Source organism: Aptenodytes patagonicus, chromosome 7 (genome assembly GCF_965638725.1).
Source record: "Aptenodytes patagonicus chromosome 7, bAptPat1.pri.cur, whole genome shotgun sequence".
NCBI lineage: Eukaryota > Metazoa > Chordata > Aves > Sphenisciformes > Spheniscidae > Aptenodytes > Aptenodytes patagonicus.
This window is the reverse complement of record NC_134955.1, coordinates 3462579-3477596: the sequence shown is the minus strand read 5'-3', so window position 1 is coordinate 3477596 and position 15018 is coordinate 3462579. Positions and strand designations below refer to the sequence as shown.

The 15018-nt window shown below is 42.3% G+C and overlaps 1 protein-coding gene across 5 annotated transcripts in view; it reads left to right on the top strand.

Annotated features, from left to right (window-relative positions):
• Positions 1–15018, top strand: part of ANO1 (anoctamin 1) — an 84475-nt gene that overhangs the window by 52534 nt on the left and 16923 nt on the right. For 2 of the 5 annotated variants that reach the window (XM_076343795.1, XM_076343791.1), the window contains 7 exons: positions 87–128; positions 3629–3693; positions 4260–4394; positions 5755–5915; positions 9747–9829; positions 12557–12628; positions 14736–14783. In XM_076343795.1, coding sequence (XP_076199910.1) covers positions 87–128; positions 3629–3693; positions 4260–4394; positions 5755–5915; positions 9747–9829; positions 12557–12628; positions 14736–14783 — 606 coding nt within the window. The remainder of the gene's footprint in view (positions 1–86; positions 129–3628; positions 3694–4259; positions 4395–5754; positions 5916–9746; positions 9830–12556; positions 12629–14735; positions 14784–15018) is intronic. The other 3 variants (XM_076343796.1, XM_076343794.1, XM_076343793.1) reach the window with 2 other exon arrangements.

Here is a 15018-nt window from a genome sequence, read left to right as displayed (position 1 = left end):
TAAGTGAGTGGGATACATGGGTATGCAAGATGCATAGCAGCTCTGGGCGCGACTCACTGAATGACGCAGATTTTCTTTTTTTAAAGGGTGACTATGAAGGTGAAAACGTTGCACCTAATGACAGAAAAGTAAGTTGCTCTAAAGGGGGTTTAACATATTCGCAAGAGTCCCAGCCTGAAGAGTCACCTGTTGGAATCTGGACGTTTGCCAAGATTTCACAGAAAATACCGCAAAAAGGCACTAAATGCCAAGCCGTAGAAGTACAGAAGTACTTTCCAGTGTTTAAATTTGCCCGAATGTGGAATGCAGTATATGTATAAATTACCAAGCTCGATAATGATACGTTTCTTGCCATGTTGGTAAGAGTATTGACAGCATTTACGTATAACTCCGCCTAAAGTTCAGATAATGTCATTTCAGGCCGGCTGTGATGAGAATATGCTCAGTCATGTTCTCGTATCTGTATCTGACATAAATCCTGCTTTGCTCCTTGGCGAGCTCCGGTCTCAGCACTGCAACCTCTGCTGAACTAATGTGCTGCTGATATGGAGTGTGAGGATCAGAATGGGGGGGGGGGAGAAGGGAGACAGTTGAAAACACAAGCATAAAAGTTATTGGGAAAGATAAAGATTGAATACTTATCAGAAATTAGACATTCTCCGCAAAGCTTTAATGTGCGCTGTTCGGCCAGAAACTGCCCTGTGGATGTATACTGATGCATTGCATCACTTTTCGCATAAGTCTGTGGTTTAAATTGTGTTTTTATTGTCTGTATACTGAAAGACATTTGCTCATTGTAGTAAAACGAGTAGGAATTATTCTAAGGAAATACTTTTCATAAGACAAAGCAAATTTTTCACCCTTTGCAAAAACGCTGATTTCTTAAATTCAGAGCGCAATTACTACATGCACCCGATCACACTTCTCTGAAGAAGATAGGCTTTTTTTCTGTGTATCAGACAAAAACTGAAGCAGAGGGGTTACGACCAGTTCTCTCGGGAGGAGCTACGAAATTGGGGTGCCATATATGTTGGGCTTTCAGACTTGAAATTTTGCCTTTCCAGTTTGTTGCGTGTCCAAAGAAATGCTGTGGACATTCAGGTCGTAGGAAAAGCAGATCTAAAGCCCTTCAGGTTGGTCATATAAAAATAGGTACCCAAAATTAAAGGTCTGTTGGGCCTTAAGGTGCAAATGGTTTATCAAAAGACAGCGACTGTTATTCCCCCCCCCCCTATTGATTTGTGTTAAAAATACCACATACCTGTCATTTCATTCTTAAGCAACACATTGCTCAACCAAAAATAGGATGAAAGTCCATGTCTTCTCAAAGCGTCTGGATTATCATCTTTATTACTAACTTTTCAAACCTCACACATTCACTCATTTCACAAGTTCACTGTGTGTTTGGAAATGTTTACCTTGGCTTTTGACTTCCAGTTCCCTCAAATAATCTTTTGGTGTGTTTTGGCATGTCTCTTCTGGTTTCTTGAAGCTTGCTTTAATCTAATCCAGTGCTAGGCCAGGCTTGTGCCTTTTTTAACAACAAAATTAAAGATTTGAGGCCTTGAAATGAAGTAAATATTTAGGGCTAGTGTGCTGATCTCCTCTAATCATGTCTTTGAAGCTGTGCTTTGAATATCAGGCTGATAAATGTCAGGATAAATGAGATAATTCATTTGTACTTTAGGCACAAATTTGGTTTGAAGTAGCGTACAAAACTGAAACATGGCACTGGTGCAAAATCTCCGTAGCTTAGTATTTTCCTGGTATGCCTGACCAGCTTAGATCACAGAAAAGGGATCTAATTTCCAGCACAAACTTAGCTTGTAAAAATGAAGTAAAAAAAAATAATAAAAGGAAGGGTCTTAGCTAGTGCACATGGATGTTGAGGTGTCCCAAATCGTTAATTGTTTCCCCGACATAGCAGCTGGCCTTAAGCTTTTGGAAAATGTGGTTGAAAGAAACCTAAAGCAGAATAAAAATAAAATTTGCAAGAATGTTGCTGTTTAATAAAGGCCTGCCTTTAGGTTTCAGTTTCTGCTCTTACTATTGTAAGGAAACTAATAAAGTTTAATGATTTTGGGTTGCAGAGGAGAAAATCCACAGTCCACTTATATTTTTGACGTCGTATTTCTGTAAAAGTAAAGCGGTTGTATTTTTTTTTTTTAATGACTCGAACCATTTGCATGAGAAGTACAGCAGTTCACCTTGGAAAGTTTGTGTTAATGATTTGGCAAGAGAATGGCAAAACTGCTCTAGAAACGCTGTTCGCTGTATGACTTCTCCGTGATAAAACGCGAGAAGTAGGAATGGGTACGGGCAGCAGCGGGACTGCCAGTCTGCCCGCCCTTGCTTTGCTGCATTTCACTGGAGAAATGTAGGAGGCTGACATATGTCAAGTTTCTCATGATAAAATAGCCTACAGATTTAAGCAATAACATCCTGTTTGGTCTGTTCTTCTATGACCGAGATTAATAATGTTGCCCTCCCTGTAATAACTGGTGTAGGTCTTGGTTCCCCGCTGCAGTTTCTTCCACAGCTGAGCTGGCTGGGCAGCCCTCACCCACCGATGGAGGTTTGTGTAACCGAGCTCTGAAATTTTCTGCCTTTTTTTTCTTTTTTTACCCAATGTTCGATGAAAAGCAATACCTCGGCAGTAATCAGTTCATGCTCTTCCATTTGAGAGAGCAGTAGAAGACGAAAAAGGAAGAAGACGGTGTTGTTGCCAGATAAATTAATGAAAGCAGAAGTGACCATCAAAGCATCTCCTTGAAATATCGGTAGCCGGTCCAGGAACAGCCTGCTACCAAGTTCATGTCAGTGGGTTGAAGCAGGGAGAGAAGCAGTAAAGGGAGACCTAACTTCACAAGCTTCTCTTCCCCTTGTCCCACAGAGGAGGTGATGGCTCGGTGGCCAGTGAGCACGCTTCGTCTTCTCCAGTATTTTTTGTACACACACTGATTTCTTGTTCACTCTGTTAGCTGAACCGAATTAAGAAAAAAATCAGGTCTGAGAAGCGCTATTTATATATTTTATGAAGTAAAGGATAAGTTGAAGGTCTCAGAGGAACCTATTTTTGTGAGGGATTCAATTTTATAAATCACTAATGGGGATAATTGCTTTCCTTGGCCCGTATCCTAGCCAAAAGGATGAGTGGAAATCGTGTTCTTTTAGTTTAAAGCTGAAAAACTCTTAAACGCAGCCTTTGAGGCACCTCTGCACAGCACCTCTTGATGGATGCTGAATATTCTAGTTTGTATAGTGAAAACGAACCAATTTATTCTAGTTTTTTCTGTCTGGTAACTCAAAGCATATTCATCTTTTGCATCCATTCTGCTAGCTGCCTCCTATGGATCATAAAATCAGGACTACTCTCCCCATCCCTGCTATAGTTATCCATCAGTCCCGTTGCTAAAGAGCCTTTTAATGTACTAGAATTCATCACTCTATTATAGCATGCCAAATCATCAAATTTGGTTTTAATGCTTAATGCAGACTGCGTGTATTGGCAGATTATGGGTGGCGAGACCAGATCCACAGCGTGAGCTCTGCAGTTTGCTGGGACCGAAGGAGAAAACGCTCGTGTACGCGGTGCTTTAGCTTTCGCCTTTGCCTTTCTGTTTTACAGCTCCTGTGTGAGGAGTGGGCGAGCTACGGAGTCTTTTATAAATATCAGCCCATTGACCTGGTGAGGTGAGAGTTCAGCCCTTAACGTCATGTTTCCACGGGGCAGCGCTGAAGCTGTGCACAGCGATGCTCGTGCGGGTGTCCCTGCGGGGATGCTGTCCTCGGTGCCACCCCAGGGGACTCCGGAGAATGGAAAGTTCACTGGGGGAAAAGGAGTTTTCTGTGGGTTTAGAAACACGCTGATGTGTCCCACCTAGTGTGAAAGCTTGCAGGGGACATATTTTTAATGAATTTTGTTTGCTCGTGGTGAGAGCTGAGACTCTCTGAAGAAAATGAGGTGGTTTTTTAAGAGGATTTGCTCACAGAAGATCCAAAGATACCAATTTACACAGCAGAAACACGGGGGGGAAAAATTACTAGTTGGGCTGACTTGCTTTCACGGTGCCTGTATCTCTGGATTAACTCCAAGCATCATGAGAAAGAGAGTCCTCTGAGAAAAAAAAAACCCACAGGTCATCAGATCTTACTTTCTCCATGCTTAATCCAGCTGCGATTCATAATTTTAGCTGTGTTATATTTTAAGAAATAGGAAACATTTCTCTCTCTCATTTCTTTTTTTTAATGTATTTCAGAAAATACTTCGGAGAGAAGATCGGACTATATTTTGCCTGGCTGGGAGTTTATACACAAATGCTTATTCCAGCTTCAATTGTAGGGATTATCGTTTTCCTATATGGCTGTGCAACTGTGGATGAGAATATACCAAGGTAAAATAAATAAACAGATTCTTTTCTTTGAGGCAGCTAGAAACTCAAAGTAAAACGCTACCTTTCTCTGTAAGTGTTTGTCACTAATACCTAGGGCGAGCACAGCTGAAAACTGTGGCTCCCAGTTTCTAGGGCTTGCCCTGTGCCACCCGCAGCCCGACACCCCAGTCCGTCTGTGTTGGCCGTGGCTTCCCGAGGTCTCTTTGCCAACTGGCGCTTGCCGGAGTACAGCGCGCTCCCACCGCTCTCCCTCCTCACGCCCCACACGCTTCGTCTTTTGGAAGCTGTGCTTAAAACGAAGCCACCTCCGCACGGATGGGGGAGCTTGCAGTCCCACCGATTTCTGCTTCCAGTAAGCGATGGAGCGCTACCAAGGGCTGGGAGTGGGCAGCGGAGCTGCAGCACGTTTTTAAATCGTTAGCATTTATTGTTAGTGTCACTTGTGGAGTTTGCATTGATGTGCTAAAAATAATTCTTGGCCGGTTGCTCAGGTGGTTTTGGTTTTTTTCTAACTCAGATCATTATGGTAAAACAAACCAACAAAATACTAATGATAGGTTTTAGTGCTTCCCATCATAAAATGCTGAGGAGGGCATTGTGTGACATAAAGATGAATCAAGAATATACATGACTAAAATAAGCAATTGTGATCAGATTAACAAAATCTTGATGTCCTACTGTTTTTCATTTTTTAGTAAGTTTTGTATTATAATATTTTTAAAGCCCTATGATTTTGCATTATTTGCCCTACGCGCATCATCAGCTGTAGACGAAAATTACATCGTTTGTACAGGCATGAGCACTGAGTAACAAAGCAGATAATGGATATCGAAAAATAGATATATTTTTTTTGTTCATTAAGATTGCTTTGTACTGCTTCCAACAGTGAAGAAAGTCAAGGGGAGTGTCACTGTTGCTATTTCACAGATGGAGTGCAGAGAAGTTAAACTGGTTGAACTCCAGCCTCTTGATACTCAGCACTTCCCTTGTACTTTATCTATTGCTGTAGTTAGTATTTCAAAACAAGAATGATTTTTAAAAATTATTTCTTTTAATGTAAGATCCTATAGTGAAAAGCATAGAGCCTTATGCCTCTCATAATGCTCTCTGTTATTCCCTGGAATAGAAGTAGGGCTGGGGATGGAGGGAGACAGCAGCCTGAGGATTGCAGCCCCTACAATGGTATAGGTTACGGACAGAGCTGCTCGCTGGGGCAGGAGCTGGGAAGCACTGTGAGGGTAGCATCTGATGGTCCTACAGACCAGAAACAGATGCTGTGCAGAGGAGAAAAGATCATCGCAGCATGGAAGATGGAGCCATGCTGACCGTGCTTTTTCCGTATCTTGTTGCTTCGTTGCAGCATGGAAATGTGTGACCAGAGAAACAATATCACCATGTGTCCCTTATGTGACAGAACATGCAGTTACTGGAAGATGAGCTCGGCTTGTGCGACTGCTCGCGCAAGTCATCTGTTTGATAACCCTGCAACTGTCTTCTTCTCAGTCTTCATGGCTCTCTGGGGTAAGAAGATATATGCCTTCATGTTAAGTTTTTAATTATTTAAAATACAACAGGAAGAAACAGAAGAGATAAAGCAGTATATTTATACCCAGGCAGTTAATTATATGAAGAACTTCTCTTTTTTTCTTTCTTTTTTTTTTTCTTTCCCATGAAACTGTCACCCCCAAATTTATATTCTGGACTGAAGGCTAGAATTCAAAAAGTTGCTCAAGATGAATATCAAATGAAATTGTTAAGCATCTGTCATAAAACTGCTGCGTGGTATGTCAAAATTTCATTAACGGGATTGCACAGCTTGCCAAAAAAAAAAAAAAAAAAAAAAGTATTTGCAGAGCCAGCTTCCACTTTAGAACATTACAGAAGAAATGTATTAATGTACTCTGGGGTTGAGGGGAGGGCTCCGCCGGGAAGTGTAATGGCCTTTAGCGTCTCAGGACAAACCAACATTGATTCTTCAGTGTGCTCCGAGATGCAATTAAGTTTATCAGCCGGCAGACATCATGCATGTAGACCATGAAGTGGGAACGGTGGCATTATAGGTATTTTTTCTGGTGCTGACTGCCCTTGTACTCTGAGCACGTCACTTAACCTTTCTTGGCACGTCTGCAGAACTTGGATCCTCTCATGAAATCTTTGTGAGAGTGTCTTCAGGAATGGTTATTGAGGGCTTTTCTCCTCCCTGCTGGAGGGGGGATGGGGACCTCCTTGCTCAGGCACCCCAGCACCAGGCGCGGGCGCTGGAGGAGAGGAGCCTCCAGTCGTCCTGGCTGGGGGCCAAGAGGGCCTGTTAAGGTAAATGGGAACTGATGGGGTCCAAAACCCATGTTTGTAACTGGGAGCCCTACGCAGAGAGGCTACAGAGAACAGGGAAATGTGCGTTGTTCCCCCCAGCTTTGAAGTTTGATAGCCACATACTCCCAGCGTCAGTGAGAGCAGCACAAGATGATGTTTGCCCTTCCTGCACGCCTTGTTGCGAGTTAGCAAATAACCTGTTTTGGATTATATTTAATCCTAAAAACATAGCCCGAGTTTTCATTTGTTCTAGTACGCAGGGAACCGTTTCTACATTACCATTCATCTGAACTGATTTTAGGACAATGCAACATAATTCAATTTAAAGCAGTGTCTTTTTGACCAAGGTCTCCATTTGAGATAGCGATGTTTTAGATGCAATGCTAAGAGCTCGTTATCAAGTACCGTAAGGAAAAGGACAAGGGCAGTCCTGCAGAGGGATTTTGGGAACAACGGGGAGTCGGGAGTGCTGCAGGTTCAGAGGGAGAGCTGGGAAGTGGTATGGGGAGGTTGAACTTGACCAGCTTCACAGCAGAGAGGAATGATCACTATCTTACAAATCATCATCTTGCCATGTAGCACATAGGGAGAAATGTGATATACCCCAAGGCAGGATGCAGTGTCAGAGACTTTAAATAGTCTGATTCTCTCACGTGGAGAGTCAAGTATCGATTTCGGTCTCCCTCGTTTACCATTATTGTGAACCCCACATGGATCTCGGCACATAACGCTCTGGTGTCCAAAAAGTAACGCTGTTTGCCTCCCTTTCCTTAGCAAACAACTGCGGGTCCCTCCATCCGTCTTTTTTACATTCTTGGGCAAAGCAAGGCAGATTGGCAGAAGCCAGTTTCTGTGCTCTGTACAAAATCAGGCTTAATATCTGAGATAGTTTTGGAGCGGGATGTGAAATTCCTCTAGTTCTTCAGAGTCAACATAAAATTTTATTGTGGTACCATAGCATATAAAATAAATGGTGTTTCAAAAAGGTCTTTTTGAATGGGGAAAATCAGAACTTTTCCACATAGTTTTGAATTTGCATTCTTGCAAATTTCATTTCTAAAGGATTTGTCAAAACAAGTTTTTAAAAAATTAAATGGGCACTTTGTTTGTTAAGGAAATAGTATCGACAAAAATTGGCCATCTCTAAATGTAGGCACGCATATAGTCTCCAGTGCCATTTGTGAGCACCTCTGCATGTAATGAGAAGTTTTATTAGGTTCATGTACAGTCGAAGAGTTGAGGCAGACCCAAATAACCTGCTCAGGTGACCCAGGGCATCCTTAGCATAGCAAGAAAATTAGCCCAAGTTCAGGGGTATTATTGTGAGCAAACATTTGGCCAGGCTTTCTTTGTATCGTGGTGGTATTGTAACACCCTGGAGAACTCCACTCACACGAGCATTAAAACAGCTGTAGCACTGAGCTGGGCCCCGGTCAGAAGTTCAGCATTAGACATGGACCGTGGCCCAGTGCTGTTTGGTATTAAATGGCATTAAAAATGTCAGAGAACCCAGATAAGATCATCTGGACAGTAACCTTTGGGAATTCTTAAGCTCCACTTACGCTTATGGGCCCAGATGAAATACGAAAATGCAGGTATGCTTGGCAAAGTGGCGGTGCATGGCTACCTGACACGTTCGCCGAGGGCTTTTGAAATGAGCTGGCTGCGTTTCAGACAGAGTCTTTTCATTTTGCATTGTTGTAAGTCAGTGCCGCGGGAGGATTTCTAGTAGCACTACGAAACGACGTCTCGTTCGTTTTCCGTCTTTCTTGCTCTACGTGGAAGCTGCAGACCCCAGCGCAAGAACTGCCGGTGGCGGGGAGTGGGGAGGCAATTCCAGGACCGTGACACAGACCCTCTTAAGATACAGCTATGGCCACCCCGATTTACAGGAAGCCTACGGCTTGTGAAGGGGCTCAGTTGTAAGTTTTGCACGTGAGGGTTTCGCTTGGAAGGCGAATGAATGTCATGACCCTAGCCTGGTTCCAGTCATGAGGGTGTCCTTTCCTCTCTATTCAACTTTCTTACCCTCTCGCTGCCTCCGAGCAGCGTATCCATATCCATATCTTTTCTGGATACGAATGTTGCTGAGCACATCTGTTAATACTCGCTGCGGGGAAACTCCCCGGGGAACACCATTTCTTGGTAGACTTGGTAGACTTGCCTCTTTCATAATCACTTATGTATTATACAGCACTGGTGTATTCCCAGCATCTACATGTGTCCTCTGAGAACTTGCTCGGTCTCAGAGGCAGGTAGACGGATATAAACCGGGGTCATTCGTTGGGAGTCAAGAATTGCTTTAACGAGGTTTCTTTTCTGGAAGTCTTCTCCATCAAAAAGCAAATGGCAGTGTTTCTAATGATAAAAGCCCTTAAAGGCTTCCTCTTTAACAGCCTGCCCACCTGCAGCTTTCACACTGGCATGAGTATTTGGGTTTGGGTGTGATGATTAGAGCTAACCACGCTATTACGACCACTAGATGGATGTAATTGTAACAGTATAAAAATGCTTTATCTTGATAACTTTGAGGGAATAACTATCCCATCAGTACAAGGCTAGTTAAATCATTCATATTTTGCGCAGATAAAACACAGGTTTGTTTGGACTTATGGATGGAATTATATGCAAATGAAGACCAACAATATCATTAGTCACGCATACAAATATTTAAATAAGTTTGGGTGTCTGACTTTCTTACACCCCTTAAAAAATTGTAGGCATTTTTCTACATGAAGCTGTGAATGTAACAAATGCCCTTTCTTTTAGCTTACCTAGATAAAAAAGTTGGCTCCTAGCACATCAGTATTTCCCAGATAGACGTGACTGTTGAATAAAAGAATAACAAAAATGAAGTTAACCTGACCCGGTATACGATACGATATTGCACCTGCTGAGACCTTTTGGAGACGAGAACCTGCAGATGTACAGCAGGCGATGCGGAGCACGGCCAGCGTGCCTCCTAAGACAAATCCCAGAGGCTGACATGATTCTTTTTTTTTTGGTAACGTCGAAATAATTGTTAAACTGTTGTTTCAGCTGCCACCTTTATGGAACACTGGAAGAGAAAACAGATGCGTCTCAACTACAGGTGGGACCTGACTGGGTTTGAAGAGGAGGAGGTTTGTCCCTTCAGTTCTGACTCTTTGACTTCCACTGTGGCGTTGCCGATAGCTCCTTGCCCCGAGCCCATAGACGTTGCCTCAGGGGGAACTGTTCTTGGGGCGGTTCCGTCATTTAGGAGAAAGGAAAATCCTATGCATGAACTATTTGAGGGTTTTATAGCAAGGGTATGACTAGTATGTCTTGTTACCATAGAGACATAATTGTATAGCCACAAAATCTTTTTTTTTTTTTTTTGAAGTGTATAGTCGGGTCACACCTAGCAGCGTAGGCATGGAATATACAGCTCAGACCTTACTCCTGGGCTGATGTCAGGGTGCTAACAACTAAGGACCTCATTCATCTCACGCCGCTGTAAATCAGAAATGGATGTATTGGAGTTGATAAAGTTACAGCACTGTAAAAAAGCACCGAAAAATTCCTGTTAAATTTAACTATGCAGGATCAAGCCCTGACTTGGAAAATACCTAAGAAAATATTGCCAGATATGTGGGCTTGGGGCATTGGGAAGGACACGGTGTGGAGGTGGTTTATTTGGGTTATTTTTTTTCATTTGCTAAAAAAAAAAAATAGTATCCCTAGCCAGCTTTACACTAAGTGTGCTAAATAGCGTGAAAGGGAAAAGGGCCGAATCTGTGTGAAAAAGGTCTTAAAAGTCAATGAAGTTTTAGAAGGAAAGGAGAGAAAATCCTCGGCCAGCTGAGAAGCTGTATCGCACCTTTTTGGTTTTAATTTTGTCGCTTTACAAAAAAGAAAACCACGTTCCTAGCCCACAAGGCCGTCCCAGCCCCGGCAGCCTTGCCCCGGACTGTACTGCAGTTCAGAGGCGGCGGCGGTGTGCGGGTCCCTTCCGTTTTCCCATCGTATGTGACGAGCCGTGCTGCGAAAACCCCGCTGCGGGCTCTGCGCTAGGACCTGCCGTTTGTACAGAAGACCCCAACTGATGATTTTCTGGGATCCCAAACGTTCACCGCTTTGTTTTGCTGGCCGGCCGGCTTTTTTTTTTTTTTTTCTTTTTGCTCTTGTTATTATTAAAAGGAGCATGGCTGCCCTTGCCACATCACTAGATGTTCTAAATAGATACACAACAAATATTGCTCACGTGAAACAAAAACCTCACCGGCTCTGGGTTTAACACTATGCAGCTTGATGAGCCTGGCACAGTTATTGTCCCTCTCACCCCCAAAATCTTTCTGCTTGAATTATCTCCTCTTGATATGTTTATCTCCTCCATAACGTATTTAGGCGCACTATGCCAGCAGCCCCTATGCCGTGCGCTTTGCTAGATCGTACCTATTTTACTGGGAGAGAATATAGGGATTTATTTCCTGGATACTGTACTGCTCTTTTATTTTTGGTAACTTGTTGTTAGCGTACATGAAGGTAGAAAGGATTAACTGTATCTTTCTGACGTCTGTCCCCTTCATGTCTGAGTTCAGAGCTCTACACAGCTAAAACAGCAGCTGTTAATACGGTATATTTTACTCTGTTTTGTATAGTCAACGCTAGGTAATACAGTCGTGAGTTTAGCAAAGAATTTAAGTCCCTCCTGTTTCTGATTTGGGTGAAACTTAAGCTAGTATCGTGTTGAAGAGTCAGGGTTTCGAGTGATATACTAAAACCCAAAGCGTCTCATCTTCTGGTGTTTTTAGGGACACCTAGTTCATACAGTACTTGCAGCAATGTTAATTAATGTTGTAGAACATGAGTAGACTGATTTTCTCTGGTCGTGTCTAGCCATCCACTGTACCTATGCTTGTTTCGTGTAATTTTTAAAATATAAATCCAATATGATCTGCAACAGTTCAGTAATCAAATTTTTGTTTTTTTGTTTTTTTTTTTCGTGGTTTTTTCTGGTTTCCTGAAGGAGGCAGTCAAGGTTTGGAAAACTTTTTTTTTTTTTAATTGCTCCTACCTTTTTTATTACATGTCTACTGATGAATGCCATCTTTTTATCTCCACCTCTTCTTTTTCGAGCATCAGATTTTCTTTAGATCTCCCACTGGTTGCTTTGCCTTTACACCCTCCTCCTCTCCACTTGTTCAGACTTTTTTCAACTCCGTTCTGTTTCCCATCCGATGCATAATTGTGAATTCTGAATCTTTTGTGAATGCGTAATTACCGTGAACTCCGAATCGGTGAATCTTTCTGAATCTTTTGGCTGTCTCTTACTTCTGAGTGTTTCCGACACCCTCTCCTTCAATGCACACGGGTAATTGGTGGATGCTGTCCAAGACAGGATTAGGGGACGACCCCAACTGACGATTTTCTGGGATCCCAAAGCCAAGTATTTTGCATACTGACAGCGGATAACTGTTTCCCTCGTGAGCTGAGGATCGCTGAAATGACAGTTACTGACATGCAAAATCTAATTTTTATCAAAAAGATAGGTAATTAAAATCCAAGCATAATGTCATATGGTGTGAACCACGCTGTCTGCAGGTTGTGCTGTATACTCTAATGTATTAAATTTAATCTACGTAGCATTGCATGTGGCTGTCTGATAGTGAGCGCAGATCATTCTGCAGTTGCTGCAAACGATACGGGATTTAACATTTTTTTAAATTACAGTCGGCTAGCAAATGACATAAAGGACATACCGAGTGAACTAGAATTCATTTAGAAAACTTGGAAATGATCAGGAAATCGACCTGCAAACGGTTCATATGTAGCCGATACAGAAAATAAATAATTTTGCTTTTTATTAAATATGACTTATTTCACAGGATCATCCGAGAGCAGAATATGAAGCTAAAGTTTTAGAAAAATCACTGAGAAAAGAACACAAACATAAAGAGGTATGGTAAAAATATCCATTTGGTTCACTTGTGAAAAACTTTGAAAAAGAAGGTCGTTATAGCAGGCACTGGCCCGAGACTAAGAAATAGGTAAAAAATAGAGTCACTGCACATTGTGTTTAAATTCCAGATGTCTTCGGTCCCAGCATACATGGGATACTCGGTGTATACCAGTGCACAAGACCTGATTAAGTCTAGAAATGTCTTTAATAATCAGATACAGGAGTGTGGCCTAGGGCGGCTAACTGAGCCCGATTGAAGGGGCGCTCCTGTTAGGCTAACAAACCAAGCTTGAGAAAACTGTAAAAACCACCTTATTCTGCGCTAATACAAGTACCTAAAGCCTCTCAGGAGAGGTTCTCTGTCTTGCTAGACTTTTTTTGTAAATAAAAATACTACTAGAGCATTAATGAAGAGTACTAACACCAATTTCCTTGCCGAATTCCAGCTTTGATAACTTCCTGCCTTTTAAAAACATGACTTCCATTTTATTCCACTGAATAAGGTAGCGCTCACGTCTGCTTTTAACTTGCTCTTTACATCGCCGTGAAAAAGGTGCTGCCAGTCATCCCCGGGGCGCGTGCATCTCGCCAACGGACGGTGCAGTCCCTACGAGCAGCTTCCCCGCCCTTTCGCTGAAGGCTGTGATTCCTTCCCTATTACTGTCTGTCAGCAGCAGACCAATTTGAAAAAGCTCCTTTTCTCCCCCGCATACCGGTTTCCACCCTGCCAGAGGTTATTCCCCCTTAACTGCAAGAATTCAGCTGTTTGTATGACCGCGTTTTTAAGCAGAGAAGTAAATGCTCCGGCATAACGAAAATCTGTCGGCAGAAATTCCTCTTTTGTATCTGTTGCCAGTGGCACAGCAGCGTGGAACCGTGCCCTAAATTGGAATTCTGTGAAAACCCTATGAAAATACAACCACGTTAATGTTAAATATGCTTTAAGAGACAGCATACATAGATTGGACTGGCATTAAACTGAACGTGTCCGCTTTTGTCACGCGCTTACACTGGGGTACCGTTGGGCCCCTCTTAAAAGATGCTACAAAGCTGACGGTGGCACGTTGCCGTTGATCTCTAGGATGCAGCGTGTAAGCGGTCCAGCATCATGTGCAATACCTTACTCGCAGCACTGCTTTAAAATCCCTTGCAGAAGAAAAAGAATTGGGGTTGCTGCCCTCTTACTGGCTGGATAAACAATGTCGGAAGACAGACTTAGTTGTGTTCTGCTAAAAACCTGCGACTCGCTGTACTTTTGGGTAGAGAGGTGGTGGATGCCCCATCCCTGGACACATTCAAGGTCAGGTTGGACGGGGCTCTGAGCAACCTGATCTAGTTGAAGATGTCCCTGCCCAGGGCAGGGGGGTTGGACTAGATGACCTTTAGAGGTCCCTTCCAACCCAAACCGTTCTATGATACTGGGAATTCAGATCTTAAATGTGGAAGACTGTAGGGTAATCGGACAATTAATCAATGGTGGCCTCCAAATATCGGAGTATGAAAGCTGAGCAATTAAGAGAGGATTTTTTTTTTTTTTTTAACCAGACTATTTATAACTTTTTGGGCTGTGTTCAATTTGGATGTTACTAATTTGGGAAACGTGAGAAAAGGAGTTTTTTCTGAAAGACTTGGTAATTATCTTTCATTGGGATCTAGAGTGTTAAAGTTCAAATTCAACAGTTGTAAGACAACTTGGAAATCTTCTTAAAGAAAAAAATATCTAAAGCTGAACCAGAAATTGCTCATATTTTTTCAAGAGAAGTCCAATTTAAAAAAAAAAAAAATTTTTAAAGGAAAAACTTTCTGGACAGTCTTTATACATCATAAAGGAAAAAGAAGGGCACAATCCTGAATTAAAAAGGGAATATCCTTTGCAGGATTGCTTGATCTACCCCAGCATTTGGGGCAAGAGTTTGTCTTTTGTTGTTGTTATGTTTTATTAACCTAAAGCTGAAACACAAAGCCTTGAGCAAACTAATAGAGCATTCACTTGTGGCTAAACTGCTATGTACACTGAGTCAGTAGAGAGTATACAGATTAATTTAGCAGCGCTTTGTAATGCTGTATTGCCCGATCCTCTTTTTGTTTCCTTTGACTGCCATCAGAAGCATCGGTATTTTCCAGAAGAGACAGCAAACAAATGGAGACAAAGAGTTAAGACAGTCATGGCTGGGGTGAAATTGGTTCTTTTTATTCAAACTTATGAAGAAACTCAAATTATGAGTAATTATGGAAGACACAAATCAATTTGTTTTTGGCTGTTGAACCTTTGTTTAATATTCACGTGCAGTTCTGGGTTTCTTCCCCCTCCTCCCCTTGTTTCTTCAGCACCCTATGGGACACTGTTTCTGTGCATTGGGAATGGCACTGCATGGCTAATCTTAGATT